The 16,206-nt window shown below is 46.5% G+C and overlaps 1 protein-coding gene across 1 annotated transcript; it reads left to right on the plus strand.

The window, feature by feature from the left end:
- The first annotated feature begins 1,215 nt into the window (after nucleotides 1-1,215).
- On the plus strand, nucleotides 1,216-11,153 carry LOC119375230 (chitinase-3-like protein 1). The gene is made up of 3 exons (XM_037645414.2): nucleotides 1,216-1,386; nucleotides 5,287-5,406; nucleotides 10,800-11,153. Exons 1-3 carry the CDS (start codon nucleotides 1,234-1,236, stop codon nucleotides 11,151-11,153), a joined length of 627 nt encoding a protein of 208 aa, XP_037501342.2. The 5' UTR covers nucleotides 1,216-1,233.
- Nucleotides 11,154-16,206: the final 5,053 nt, after the last annotated feature.

A 16,206-nucleotide genomic window follows, 5' to 3' on the forward strand; every position in this document is an offset into this window, starting at 1 on the left:
TCGGTAATTGTAAACGGCACTTGCATCCCTTCGATGTCTGACTAACTGCGAGTCGCACCAACTTCCGGAAGCAGGCCATACGCATAGTCGAATTGTGGTGGGGCGTGATCGCACGCTGGGAAATAGAGCCCTCTAGGGCGAAAATACTTTTGGAGCAAACTTGCTTGGCGTACATCCAGAATACAGACACGCACTGGTTGGCGAGTCCGTCGTCTTGCAATACTTTTTGTGAAATGTATTCTTAATAGCTCATGCTGCAATCTGCAGTTAACATAGTAAACGTGTTTAGTATTGTGGTAAAACCTGGCAGTTTAATAGGAGTGCGATCTCCGAGTGTAATACATGTGACTAATCATGTTATCGTGTACGCATAAAAAGAGAATAAACGTGAAACGGGTCACGAACCACTTTTCTAAGTATTCATCCGTTGACTACAATATCGGAATTTATTGCCTTATGAATCGATTACCGCAAATGGTTCTCGAATCCGTCAGGAACGAGCGGAGTTACCGAGGTTCGTCGGCACGCTTTAAGCGCTTTCGCTCTTCTCTCGTCCCGACGAGCGCGCTGGAAGATACAAAGAGATAACAAAAGCGGGGGATGACACGGACGAAAGTTACGTCAGGGCGTGTCATCACCTTGAGCGTGAGTGATGAAACGCGATCGCTCGCTCCCGCTGTGATTACCGCGCGGGCGAGTGTTATCACTATGTAACGTTAGTAGACTATGGAGCGCGGCGCCGGCACGTGGCGGCCCACCGTGGCAAGAAGCGCATCTGATCCAATAGCCCCTCTTGATTTATGTCGGCTGTTGGCTAATAGTATGATATCCGTTCTTGGACGTCAAACAGCAGGCGCCGGCAGCTTCGAAGAGAGTGAGCACAGGCCTCTGTATGAAGAGAGGGCGCTGATGAAAATGGCAACTTCGCGCTCCGTTTGCAAGCTCTCTTTGCCGGGCTGATTTGGCTGAGATGTTCACAGCAGTGTCTGCCATCCGCAGGTTGAGTTTTCTCAGCAAGCCCGTGTTTCATAACCCCTTGAAGTAAACTTGAACTAAGGTAAGAAGCAATCTTGCGGCAATCTCTCATATCATAGAACTCGCATGCTATTGCTTTCATATATTTTTGCAAATATAATTGCGGGATTCTCGCTATGTGCATCGCATGAGAAATCCTGGTACGTGTCATAATTACTTCGTTTGTTCCCTTAGATTGACAGAGCGGAGTTGATAGCAATGAAAGGTGCCCCACGCGAGAAGATAGTGCTTGAGATTCCGCTGTCCGGTCGGACATACACCGCGGTGGTCGAACCCTCTGGACTCCACACCGTATTCCCGGGCCACTCAGGACCCTACACCAAGCTTCAGGGATTCCTCGCATTTTTTGAGGTAAGTAAAAAAAAACATGGCTGATCCTTCCGTCATAGAAATCGGTATAACACTAAAGAGAAACGTGTCTTCACAGAAGTAGTGCTTATTGTGTATTGATATAAGAGAGCTTTTACAATATCTATTGGTGTTTGGTAGCTATAGCACCGTTTGACATGGATTCACCCACGTTGACGCCTAGTGGCACATCTCCATCGCGACGACTAACGCCCACGATCACGATTTAACCGTTTGGGTAGCTGAAGTTGTCAAACTCAACATTCGCCGGTCGACATCGTTGCCTTTCTGGGGCGCTATTGCAGCAGTTTTATTAGTCGGTGCTAACGTACTCGAAGAAGTCGGTGGCGGAGAAACACTGTTGGTACATATGGAAGCAGCAAAACTCCCACAACAAGCCGTCACATGCTAAAGCGAAGTGAAAGGCAAATAACGTAACTGCGTCTATGGCGACTCCTCGATACTAGCGCGGCCAGTGTCTCTCGCTGGTATCGCGAAGCTTTAACCATGGCCTCCGAGATTGCGCGCTGGCAGGTTTCCTGGCACGTGCAACATCAGAGGCCATACTTTAACTGCGTCGTCGCCTAATCGCTCACCTGTCAGCGCTAGTAAGTATCATGACGCAGTACATCACTTCGGCGCTCACAGACGGCGGCAGCGCCCGGCCCAGCCTAGCCCTGCCGTGCAAGAAAGAATGTGTGAGAGATATAAACCACGTCTTCGGAGTCTCGTGCGTGTGCTTCGGTAGCCTAGTCAGTAGTGCGCCGGGCGCTTATTGTCGCGTGCCTAGAGGGCGTAGGTTCGATTCTCGGTGGCGGAGCTTTTTCCTATACAGTTTTTTTCTTTCTCACGTTACCGTCCATTTTATGAACATCATATCCGTGACAGAAATACGTCACTTAAGTCTTGGTGGACCCCGGCATAAAACACTTTCATGTTAAAAACAGCAAGAAGTAACGAAATAGCGTTAACGCCTGCTTCATCCTGCCACAGTGCACGAGGCAGCAAATCAGGTGAAAAACACTTAAACGGCTTACCTTCCAATCGCCTCCCTGTCTCTCTTCTCTCGGGCTGAGGGTACATTGTCGAATACAGGGCGAGTGCCATGAAATCAAATCGTAATGCCATAATAATGTACTCGCGGCGAGAAAGTCAATGCTAAGGAAAAGCAGCTGCGGCGAGCACTTTATTGATGTGGCAGTAACGTTATATTTAGCGGAAATTTATAACTGGTTTTGTTGCCATGGTTGCTCTGTTTATGTATTATGTATTTATGTATTTATTTATTAATTTAGGATGCCCCTAAGTGCACTCGTCCGAGGGTGTTACATGGCGGGGGAGGGGCGTGCCCACACACGTGCCCTTTATTCGCAATTGCTCCGTTCTCCCTCCTCTATACTTTTGTGGTCGGGAGAGAGTGAGCGGAGCGTAGCAGCCTTGACGAAGACAAGACCACTTGTCGCAACGCTGGTTCCAGCCGCAGAATTTCCTGCAATATTTACTAGAGGGTACCCAGGCGCTGCGATCGTTCAACCATCATGGGAATTTAGGTTAGCACATGGATTTGCCTAATCTTCGTGCTTGCGGCTTTGAACGCACTAGTGGCTTTGTTTATTGTTGTGCTGCGGCGTTTGCTTCGGATGAAAGAATGGATCGTTGGGCACTTCATGACGCGATTTGAACCGGTGAGCCTAAAAGGTCAAGATTGTGAAGTGGAATTGCTGACTACTGCTGAACTTCGTCTCGCGACAAAGCAGGCCGCAGGCGATACGGAGCCAAACGGAGCCCAAAGAACGAAGCTTAGACAAATCCGTGTACTATCCATCATTTCCATGCTGACTGAAGCTCCATGCGGTGCACCTCCTGTAGACACTAGCGCCAGATTTCCCTCTATTGTATTATTAGGAAACTCTATGGTTCCAGCGGCCCCCCGTATTCGAAGATTTTCATACACAAAGAAAGACAAGAAAAAACCAACGTCGAAATGCAGCCACTAATACATACTATGCAAAAAGAAAGCATGACAGATCTAAAACATGAAATTCCTATGTCTTCACAGCAGGAACATGAAATTTAACTCAAATATGGAGTTTAGACGTCAAAGTATGATTGTGCAACAAATAAATAAGAGTAGTCAGTAGACGCACATATACTTTAGAATAAGAACACACTGATGTAAAATATGCCAATGTGTACATGTGACAACCGGTAGTAATATCTAATCTACTAGGTCGAACCGTTTTCATTCAACGAAATTTGAAAAGATGGTAAGTTAGCTTCATTTGCTATGCTTGTTGATAGGTTATTCCATTGAATTATTGTGCGGGGTATGAATTATCTTGCGTAAAAAAGACAAATTAACGATCAATGGCTTTTAATCATGCATAAAAACCTAAAAGTGAAGACCATATATTTACTGAAGTAATATTGGCAGTCATCGTGAAAAGAGGACCAAAAACAAGGTAAATCACTGAGACTGTTACTCAAATCCACCAGTGTTGTCTGCATTGTCCATGCCAAGGCAAATGAGTTCTCTTCCTTTCAGTAGGTGCAATCAGCGCCAACATTAAGAGCAAGCTTTCGCTCACGGTAGACCCCAGTTTACATAGTAATGTACATGCAGACTGTATTAGCGTCTTGAATTGGGCTGGTTGGTACTTACTGATTTTTGAACGAAGAAACAGCGCTAGAACAGGACGAAGACGAGAGGACACAGACACGAGGCTGACTAACAACGATATTATTGTGTTTGCACGTCAGTATATACAGGGGAAACATAATCAGTATACACATCGGTAACAAGATATTGCTGGAACATTGCCAAATCAGCGTTTTGAAAGATACAACATTTCATTTTTGCGAAGCGATAGCGAAACTGCGCTGACACAACAGTCTCCACTTTTCTGTATGCAAAAAGCCTCATAGATTTCACGGTGACGTTGCTCTACATGAGAGCCTAGAACTTCACAATCTTTAAAAAATGGTTCGCAATCACATTTCCTACAGTGATCTACCAGATGAGTGTTCACGGACACGAATACTGTCATTAGGCAGGCGCTGGACCGATCTGAAGGAAATTTGAAACGAGCACCATAACTGCGGAATCAGTACTGAAATAACCGTTTATATTAGAGGCTTCACTTCTTTTAAACATGGCAAAATGTGACCAATCGATGAAACGAGCTGACGCCAAATGTTTACAAACTTACAACTCAGTTCCGGGATATCGCAGACCTGTAATAGGAAGCTGTTACAACACTTAGAGCTCAAGAACGTGATGCACGAATTCACAGTTTATGTATATGAGTTACCAGATTCACTAGGAATTATTCTGCAAGGGCATTATTATCCAATCAGTCGTATATGAAAAGGTGGTGCATAATATTCTTACGCGAAAGAGGGCTAGTTCGGGGTTCAACGTATTTTCCTACGAAAAAAATATTTTTCGAGCGAAGAAGATCGCTCGAAATACTTTTTTCCTCTTTAGACGTCTTGTGCACTTTATTCACTTGTGATATCGCTTTAATTACAAAGCTACGATCATAAAATATTTCATAATGCACTAACACACTATTTCGCGAATTCATACATTTGAATACTGGTTCATATATCTCACATAAAGTATTTCTTATATGTACATATATTGCGTTTATTTGAGCGTTGTCTATCAAATTGAATTAATTGTTGTGGGAGCAAAAGAATTGATTTCTCTACCCCTGTGTACTTGTAGAGGAATCCCAGAGGCAATGCTGCAGAAAGTTTTATGAGCGCGGACACGGAACCTTGTTTATCCTGTATCTAAGCAATTGGAGCCAACTTCCCAGAAGACATTGACAAATCCTACATAGCCAGAGAACAATAACAGCTTCAATAATACTAATATTAACAATTCTCTGATCCCAGGTGTGCAGTCATATCAAGAGCGGCTGGACACGAGAGCGCTTCGGCGAGGAGGCCTGCTCGTTCCTCAAGCTCGCTGACCAGTACGTGGCCTATGAAGATGACGAAAGCATAAGCCGCAAGGTTAGCCACACACTACTGTGTCTCATGGCCCATATTAGTGTATTTATTAGTTTGACGAGCGACGAGGTACAGTATTGTGTCTCTTCCGAGCAGTTTCGGTCGAGCACATCGGAAAATATTCAAAAAATTTATTTTAATATATAAAACTCGCGCGAAATCGACGGTTCTTGTTCTAGAGTTATATTGGATAGATATTACATGGGCGCATAAGTTTACCTAAGGGGCAAATAACTGTTGGAAATTAATAAAAATAAGGCCTTCCCACAGGACTCGCTTCGGAGGAAAGATGATGTACCCGAAAAGTACAGCGACATCTTACTCCACGATACGCTAGGCCGCAGAACTTATCCGCCAGCTCACCCCAGCCTAACTAGAGAAGAGGCAGCAACCCTCAGGAAATTGCAAACACTACGTTCACGGTATATCACTTCACCGTATCTCACCGACTGAGCACTCGTACATCTGCAAGTACTGTGATGTCCCGGACACTCGATGCCGTATGGTATGAGGATGCATACAAAACCCTTTCACCGCTACACTTACCGAAGAGCAGTGGGAGGCCAAGCTATCGGACCCAGACCTGAAAATCAGCGAAGCCCGGTTCAACGGACGCGAGAGATAGCGAAGGCCCGCGGCTACCTGGAATGAGGAGGCCGCCCACCTTGGGCGCACAGTGCGGTTCCTCAAAATAAACGTTTATTCCTCTCTCTCTAAGCATCCTAGATATACACTATAGGAATTTGTAAAGTGACCTTTCTTCGCCAACCCTCTTCTGGAGAGTACCCATCATTTCTACACGTTCTGCCGTTGTTCCCATAACCAAGGCTGGAAAAAAGTTCACACAACATTCTGAACATCTTTTTTCGCGCGTAGTGCAACCAGAACAACGACACAAGGGAGGTGCACGACATACACAGAGAAGTAGCTTCTGCTGCACTTTCTCTGTGTCCTCATAATGGCCGCGCTGCACTGAAGGAAACCTTTTAAAACGTGGAGGTGACTCTAATCCTTGACTTAGGTGTCTGGTAGGGTCGCCTGCATGTTGGCGTTCGTGTGTCTTGGTTATTCCATGGGTTAACTTTGAGCTTCGCTGAAGCCGATCTCGGAGGCCACGTAAAACAAGCGCGTGGTTGAGATTTAATTTTTTTTTCAGTATTACCCTGACAACTACTTGGCCCTTAGCTTAAGTAAAGTTATGCTCCAATGTTTTATGTATCAAATATAACCCTTATTTTGAGCCAGAATCATAAATTTCTATTTTTTTAGAAAACTTTTTACGAAAATTCGGAAAATCAGAAGTGAGTGCTCGACCGGAAGTGCTTGAAAAAGAAACAAGATTGTCGCTCGGTGCTCGTCGCCGCTAAAAATGACGCACAAGCAAGAGCAGATTTCTATACGAACGGCTTCATATAACAGATCGGCTTAGGAATATCCCCTACCTACAACCCTACGACCAGGTGTAACCTGGCCAGCTCAGTTTATTGTGGGATTACGCAGTCAAATAACGAACATAAACACCCGCGATGGTAGATTAGAAGCTGCCATGTAGCGCTACTAACATAAGAAACGTGAATTCGATTCCCATCATCGACAGCCAGATTTCGATAGAGGCGAAATGCAAGAACAGCTTTTTTATGTTTTGTACATCGATTCAGGAGATCGTTGAGGAACCATACGTGGTAAAAGCTCACCCGGAGTTCCCCCACTACGACTAGCCCCATAATCATTTCGTGGTATTGGCACATCAATCACCAGAACTCAATTAAAAAAGAAATCCAAATTATCTCGCTGTAAAAAAATGTACGCCTTTGAGCGTAGAACTCCTTCATTAAGGGAAAGTTTTCTTTGCTGAGGTTGAACATGTCTGCTCACCCGATCGTTTTTCTTTGAGTTAAGTGAGGCCGATCTTGAAGACTTTGTCGTTTGCTAGTTTACAGCGGCAACGGAAAAAACAACTAGGCACAAATGGCCGATGATTTGAGGAGGAAGGCGAATAAACTTTATCATTACAGCGAGCCAACGGCGGAATCGTCCAAAGTGGAAGGCGTCCTTAGTCCAAGATACCGTGAGCACGAGCTCACAGCTTGGCTCTCTTCAGCCGGCTTCGCTGGTCTTCAAGGCCTGAGCTTTTAAGCTGAGCCTCCCACTAGAAGTGTGGGCTCAACCCTTGAATACCGCCTATCACGGGACCCATTATTGGAGAAACAAAATCTATCCCAGGATCCGAAATGATGGCTTCAAGAGGTACTGCTTCTTGAGGGCCACCCCTGCTTCCAAACACAGATCCTGTCTGCCTCTCTCGTTTTGACGTGCTCGTGAAGAAGACTCTGCTTGTCGCAGTTCTACCCCTCCGGTCTTGGGTACATGTGCTAATCTTTATTCCGCTGCTCCTGTACTTTATACAACGCCAGCCTATTTTCTTCGCAGCACGGCCCTGCAGACTGTATCATACCATGCTGGGTCACAGATTGGCGGTAGGACCGCTTCTGGCAGCGCCTTACTTGAATACCTAATTGCTTTGCTACAGTACTCAGTGCAAAGTATGATCGGTTGCACTGAAGTTAATTAAGCCGTGTAATCACTTTGTCTCTTTCATTCACTCCTAGTCTCGCTAAGTCATGAACATGACACGCAACGCGAGTTCCTCCAAACTGCAGCCACCTTTTATTGACAATAATATGGTCGCTTCAGTATCACCGGCGAGGTTGGCTGCTTCATCGCTAGAATTGGCGAGTACAGCGCATTCTTCAACAGCGTTGGTTTCTTTTTGATGCATTCACAATAAAAAAGCAAAAGAAACACGATATATCTCGTGCACGAAACATGAGGTTCATTTTTAACAGCAATTTAGGTCGTGCGATGTGGGCATGTCGATGTTTCAAGAGAGATTTTTTTTTCTTGAGGCAATGAAAACTTATGTAGTACATTCTGGATACGACAAGTTATCAGAGTCACATGTGGGGCTTTCGTAAACCTACGCAAGCCTGCCGAGCTGGTGCAATCTTCATATGGCCCGGCAAGGGCGGTACTGTCGTAACAACGGAAACACATTTCAAACGATTTCCATTGTACTGGTCGCGTAAAGAGTTCGATATATGTTTCATTGTGCCCACCGAAAACAAAAGGCCGTAATGTCACAAGTGTTCAGCACTTGAGCAGAATTGTAAGTATTAAAGTCGGGCGCCGAATGATGATACGACAAAACCTTAAAAAGGATCCAAAGATGCTTAGACTTCTACACTACACTGCACTTCTGAGCCATACTCAGAAGTCAAGTGCATACTCATATATTATTAAACCAAATTACAAACGAAAGGTAAGCCAATTATAGCTTAACACAGTCCCACTGTGCGGTGAATAAGCGTTTCTTTATATCATATATGGTCGCCTATCCAGTAGGCACACTTTTTACGGCGAACGCTGTTATGAGATCACAGCAAGAGTCGTTTTTGGCGCCTTAGTTGTCCGCCGCCGCCACCGGTGTCTGTAACCACTACCGCTCGAAATAAGAAAAAAAAGAAAATAAGAAAACATATCCGCGATGGAACGAGGCTCGAACCTGGGTCCTCTGCGTGGGAACCCAGTGTTCTACCTCAGAGGCATGCCGGTGCTTGAAACTGCTTTGCAAAAAGAACCTTTACAGGCGTGATGTCGGGAAGGAACCACATTAGCATAGGCAATATAGTGTGGTAGAAGAGTAAAATAAGCACCAAGCGTCGCACAACGCGAATTCTGCAACGAGGCGTCACACAATGCGAATTGCGCAACAAGAGCGTTGTTGAATGCTTCCAACCCATTACAAAGGGATCTGCCATTAATTCTTCATCGTCATCAGCCACAGCATCAACAAAGTGCATATAATACCCTACAGGTGTTTAGCGGGTACCGCGGTTCTCCGCAGAATGAAGAAAAATGGCATAGTGGCTGCTTCCCTGCTTCACAAAAATTATGATGATTTATAGCGTAGTGGGTTCTTCGCACTGCACTTCCATTGGTTGCCAAGGAAGCCCATAAGGCTCCCATGATCCATTTCTTCAAGGTCTCAATAAAGTTAATTCCCTCTCTCTCAACCTTTTTCTCGTTAACGTATGTTATAAAGCGTGGTGGGAGAGTTCAAAAAATTACAGCATATCCACGGGTGAATGATGAAGAGCTTGGGCGAAGCTCCTGAAGCAATCATGGTCTCGGGATCCGCTTCACGTTGTGCCAGTTTCGCAGCGGCGTCCTGGGCGCGCACCGTCTCGGGATCCGCCTGGCTGCCGCCAAGCGAGAGCCCGCCGCTGCGCATCGTCCATGCTCCACCAACGATCCGACACGTACGGCGACGATCCAGGAGAATGAGAGAGGCGCTCGCTCCCCGCGCATCCCGCGCAGCCCGCGCAGCAGCCAATCGGAGAGCAGCGGCACTTCTAGCGCCATCTAGTGTCGATTCACACAAGCGCCATATTGCACGCAATTCTATTGGACCAACGCCATCTAGGAAATGAGACGAGAAATGGTGATGACGACACAGATTGTGTACAGCGCTACCTAGAATATCGTCCCTGAGCTGCAGTTTGTATGTACTTCTATGAGACAGCGCCATCTATTGTATTATACGGGAGATACTGCCGTTTACGCCGGTAACGCCGGACAACAGAGACGTGACAAGGTTATACTAAGAGGAGCTACGCCCCTAGTAACGACCGGGCGTCACACAATGCGAATTACGTAACTAGTGGATCTTTTAAAGCTTCCAACCCATTACAAAGGGATCAGCAATAATTGGTCGTCATCAACCATCGCATCAACAAAGTGCACATTATGCCTTACAGATGGTACCTCGCTTCTCAGCAGAATGACAAATAATGTCGCGGTAGGTGCTTCTCAACTTCAAAAAATATGATTTGTGGCGTAGTGAGTACGTTGCTAGTGTACTTGGATTTAGTGGCCCCAAGAGAGTTTATAATAGGCTCTAGAAATGCCGCTCTTCCAGCTTTCGCTGTGACTGTGCTGTGCTATCCGCGCAGGCCTGGCGGTTTTTTTTTTCAGGCCGTATATGTTTAGCATATCGACCGTCACAGTTAATTCACTGTGCTAAAGAGTGCGTCATAGGAAAACACTATTTTTTTACTAATGTTAGCCTGTGTAAGCGTGTGTGAATGTGTGAATATTGAAAACTATGGTAGTCATGTACGGGTTTGGTGTGCTACTAAAGAACCATAGAGCAGCGTGGTGTCTTCTTTAGTGTTAGCTCGTGGGTAATATGATTGTTTCTGGAATCCAAGTTCAAAGGCAACTAATGAAGTTCCTATAATACGTTTTTTGAAATGGAACGAACACGCGATTTGGAATTAGCTTTTCTCTTGATCAAAACATATCACTCAAACAAATGTTCTTACGTTGTTCTGCAGGCCAGAATGGTGATGGGACGGCAGTATCGCGGAGGAGCGCTCAGGTCTGTGGACCTCGGCGACTACAAGGGTGAATGCAAGGAAAAGTCGTACCTCTTGAAGGCTCTTCGTTCAACTTTAGACATCACCGGCTATTACGTGCACTTCTACTACTCCCCACCGAACACCACGTGGTGGAAGGAGATAGAGGTAAAATATGGCACTACTGAACTCCCATCAGATTCAACGCCCAGTGCCGAGCCGAATACGACGCTATTACATACCGGCAACAAAACGCACGGCCAGCCACTAAACGCATCTGCGACCAAGGAATCACACTGGCATACTCCTTTCGTCCCATTTGTTCCGGCCTGAAGGGGGCAAGTTGTCAACAACCGCAATGGTGGCACCTGCAGCAACCACAGATGCACCATCGTCACCAGCGGGAGTTTCGACGTCCCAAAAGGCACCGCAATTTCAGAGTACTCCGAATCAAGCAGCGCCAGCTGCCGCGCAACCGACCGCGGCAACCGATAAAAGCACTGTTCCGCAGAATAGTGCCTGGAATATGATTGAAAGTATATTCCAGAAACTCTTTCCGCCGTCCATCACGTCGCCGGTCTCGCCTACGACGTCATCAGCTTCTTCAACACCTAAAAACAAAACGTCCACGTCCGAAAACACACCGGAAGTTCAGAGTACTCCGAATCCAGCAGCGCCAGCTGCCGCGCAACCGACTGCGGCAACCGATAAAAGCACTGTTCCGCAGAATAGTGCCTGGAATATGATTGAAAGTATATTCCAGAACCTCTTCCCGCAGTCCGTCACGTCCCCTGCCTCGCCAACGACCTCATCGGCTCCTCCAACACCCAGAGCCGAAACTTCGACGCCCCAAAACACACCGGAAGTTCAGAGTACTCCGAATCAAGCAGCGCCAGCTGCAGCGCAGCCGACCGCAGCAACCGATAAGAGCACTGTGCCGCAGAATAGCGCCTGGAATATAATTGGAGGTATATTCCAGGAGCTCTTCCCGCAGTCCGTCACGTCCCCTGCCTCGCCTACGACCTCATCGCCTCCTCCAACGCCCAGAGTCGAAACTTCGACGTCGCAAAACACACCGGAAGTTCAGAGTACTCGGATTCAAGCAGTGTCACCTACAGCGCAACCAACCGCGGCAACCGATAAAAGCACTGTTCCGCAGAATAGTGCCTGGAATATGATTGAAAGTATATTCCAGAACCTCTTCCCGCAGTCCGTCACGTCCCCTGCCTCGCCAACGACCTCATCGGCTCCTCCAACACCCAGAGCCGAAACTTCGACGCCCCAAAACACACCAGAAGTTCAGAGTACTCTGATTCAAGCAGTGCCACCTACAGCTCAACCAACCGCGGCAACCGATAAAAGCACTGTTCCGCAGAATAGTGCCTGGAATATAATTGGAAGTATATTCCAGAACCTCTTCCCGCAGTCCGTCACGTCCCCTGCCTCGCCAACGACCTCATCGGCTCCTCCAACACCCAGAGCCGAAACTTCGACGCCCCAAAACACACCGGAAGTTCACAGTACTCCTATTCAAGCAGAGTCAACAACAGCGCAACAAACCGCGGTAATCGGTAAAAGCACTGGCCCACAGAATAGTGCATGGAATATAATTGGAAGTATATTCCAGGACCTCTTCCCGCAGTCCGTCACGTCGCCTGCCTCGCGTACAACCGCATCGGCTCCTCCATCACCTAAAGGCGAGACGTCGTCCTGCGCCACTTACGACGCTATCCAATCCCTCGATGACCAAAGTAGAAGCGTCATCTGCCCAACCTATGACGCTATCTGTTCCAACAACCACAGCAGAGGCGTCGTCCGTGCAACCTACGACGTCATCGGCTCCTCCAACAGCTGGAGGTGAAACATCGCCTGCGCCCCTTATGATGTTGTCCAATCCTTCGACGACCAAAGTAGAAGGGTCGTCTGCCCAACCTATGACGCCATCTGTTTCAACGACCACAGCAGAGGCGTCGTCTGTTAAACCTACGATGTCATCGGAGCATCCAACGCCCAAAGTCACCACGTCGTCTAGCCAACGTGCGACGTCATCGCGGTCGGCAATATCCGAAGTTCTAACGTGGTCGTCTCCACTTGCTTCATCTACGACGGTGGCGGATAGCCCAACGCCTGCAGTCACACCGGTAGCAAAGGCGAACGAAGGCGACCTTTGCAAAGGTGTCGAGGACAACAAACTTCTTCCTCATGACTCAGATTGCACCAAGTACTATCAATGCAGCTATTCGAGGCCATTTTTACAAACCTGCCCACGACGGCACCGTTTTCGATACCCAAAGGCAAATATGCAACTGGCCGTCGCTTGCGAACAGGCCCGAGTGCATATAAGGAGTGTTTTTCTCCCGTTGTTCTGTGTAGGTGTTTCATACAAGCACTACAGTACGTTGAGTGTGAAATAAAGCGGATCAGTTTGGATCAGTTTAGTTGGTTCGCTCGTACAAATGGAACATTTCATAAGATCCAGAGCGCATTGCTTTCGTTTATGCGGCCATTTTTATCGTGTTAGTATGCACGTTCTACACCGCACACTGTTTTCCTTACATTCATTTCGTAAGACCGTGCTTTAAGTAACTGCATCACCTCTATATCGAGACGCACCGAACTGCATGCCTTCGATATAAAAATCTTATATAGCACTTCGTGCAATTTATTTTTAAGAGCGCCGTCCTCGTCCTACATGAAATAGTCTTCATGCATGCCAACCTTGGTAAGAAACATCATTCATGCTGCAGACACTGTAACACGCCGTATGCCTAATAGCGCAGTGAAAACAAAATGCCCTCACAAAAGATACGTGTAACAGCGAGACAGAGAAGATCAGATACAACAATGTGTTTTTGTTTAGAATAACAGAGAGCTGAGCTAGTTGGTAAGTATTCATTCTGCGTTTGTGGTGTCCTGACTTCTTTCTTGTGTCCGTGTTTGCACGCCCTGTATTTTTAGAGTGTTTTTGTTATCTCAGATATTATGCGGAACGCCTACTTTGGAAAACAGGCAATTCATTCACGTAGCCTCGCCATGATTTGGGCACAGTGACACCCATGGAAGCCAAGTGGGTCGTGCACGAAGGAGATCTTTGCCTTCTTTCCGCACATTATAAGATAAACAGCTCTTCGAATGCAACATCGGAGGTCCTCGGCCACCATCATCGTCAAAAGCCTGCATGACCACAACCTTTCACTTAAAACAATGGCGGGACAGGTCTGACCGAGTAAGGCCGTGCTTTAAAGGGACACTAAAGAGCAAAACGATATTTCTCATTTTAGTACAGTACTCTTTCACGATACCAAAAACGCCATGCTTGCTGCAAGAAGACGCTTAGTAAGCGAGAGAATGCGCAAAAACAAAATGTAGGTGCGGACGCCACCTTGAAGATTCCGCACCATTCGCCGTGACGTCACATGTTTTGACGGCGCCTACTCGGGACTACGTAGTTCCTAATCGGCAAAAATGAAGTACATTGTTTTCTGAGGGGGCCATGGACTTAGCATACAAAGTTTGGGGTAATTTTGTTGAGCCAATGGCGCCAAAATACGATAAGTACACTTTGAAATCCGTGACGTCACGCGGGGAGATTTCGACGCGAAATTTAAAAATGACACTTTGAACTAGATCTTCTCCTCTGTTAATAAACCTATGATGGCGAAATTAATAACATTAGAGTTCTCAGAGCACAATTTGTCGATCTAAACTAATTCATTGTTTCTCTTTAGTGTCCCTTTAAGGAACTTCATCACCTGCATGTCGAGACGCACCGAGGTGCGTGCCTTCAATGTAAAAATCTTATAAAAGTTTGTGCAACTTATTTTTAAGAGCGTCGTCCCCATCGTGCATGAAATAGCCTTCATGCACGCATGTGTGGGACAGACTTGGCGCCCCCCTCAGATAATTGAGGTAAGAAGGGGGGGGGGGTGCTCCGCCTGCTCTTCTTGTGCACACGACTACGGGCTGTACTGCAGAGTTGCCAGTTCCGCTTATTATAAGAGGATAAGAGGCTGAGTCGCTTGGCAGTTCTTAGAGTCGCTGGTCGCGTTTTTGGGCTTACTCGCGCTTTTTCGGGAAATAGTATGCTTTTAGTGCCCGGCACCTGTATTTGTCATCAAATACATGGCTTGCCTCAAAATATACGAACCCCCCCCCCCCCTAAGCACTCATCTAGCGCTCCTGGGCCCTTCTTTTCCTCCTGGCGACATTTATCAAGGCGCTACAGCATGGAGGAAGAAAAACTCAGGAGAGGCCCTGACGTTACTTTCAGTGAAGCCTCGCGAAGCGAGGAGCTGGTCATTTTGACTGGGAAGATTCTTCTCAATTGTTTACATGTGAACAGTGAAGTAGAATGCACGTCCCTGCCTCCGGCTCGAAGACCACGTGGGATGCGCGGCGCGGAATTCGAAGAACATGTATGGTTCCGCGGAACTGGATGACATGGATTTTTTCAGATGCATTGGAAACCAGTGACGACGACTCTGTGCAGTGCGCGGTTCCGAAGTGCCAGAAACAACCTTCAGTGTTTTCAGTCATGGAAGCGCCTACTTGTATTATCTGAAATGAATAAACTATAACGAAAAAAGTAATATAAATAAACTTTTTCACCTTCCATACGTGCTTGTAGTATTTGTTTCACACTACAAAATAATTTTCAAGAATGAGAAAAAAAAATTTTTTTTGAACTTCCGCTAGTTTTGGGCTTGTTCACAGGAGTGCCGCCGCTTTTTTGGGCTTCTTTTGTGGTGATTATTCGCTTGTTTAGTCGGTGGCGTCTGGCAACACTGCTGTACTGTGAAAGTTAAAGGTGGAAACCGGTCCTCTTGGGTGCATTATGTAACTACGCAAAAAACGGACGGTGACACAAGAGAAGAGGAAGGCACAAACAGGCTTCCTCTCCTCTTGTGTCACCGTCCGTTTTTTGCGCAGTTACATAATGAATCATTACCAACTCGCTTAACTTACCACTCTTCCTCTTGGGTACAGCTCGAAAGAAACAGATAAGCACTGCACACCAAACGCAAACAATGCGCGGTCCATTTAGGTATTTGGGACGACTTACCGTTTTTTCCTGACCAGATTCTGCTGCGACGCGCCTTTTTTCTTTTCAAAGTTCGTCACGTGAGCTTCCGGTCTGGAGTAACACATCTGCCGCATTCCCCGCGCGCCCGGTGCGCTCAGTTTCAGTATCGCCTAGATCGGGGCCTTGAATTTCGATGTTTATCATCTGAAAGTACGTGTGTTCATTGCAATTTTTTTTATAACATGAACATGCTATAAATTGTCGTGTCCTACAACTTTTGAATATAAACAACGACCCTCGAGTTAATCATTAGAACCCAGTTAACAAGTTTTTGTTAATTACTCATTTGAATATATCTTTAGG

Source organism: Rhipicephalus sanguineus, chromosome 11 (genome assembly GCF_013339695.2).
Source record: "Rhipicephalus sanguineus isolate Rsan-2018 chromosome 11, BIME_Rsan_1.4, whole genome shotgun sequence".
Taxonomy (NCBI): Eukaryota; Metazoa; Arthropoda; class Arachnida; order Ixodida; family Ixodidae; genus Rhipicephalus; species Rhipicephalus sanguineus.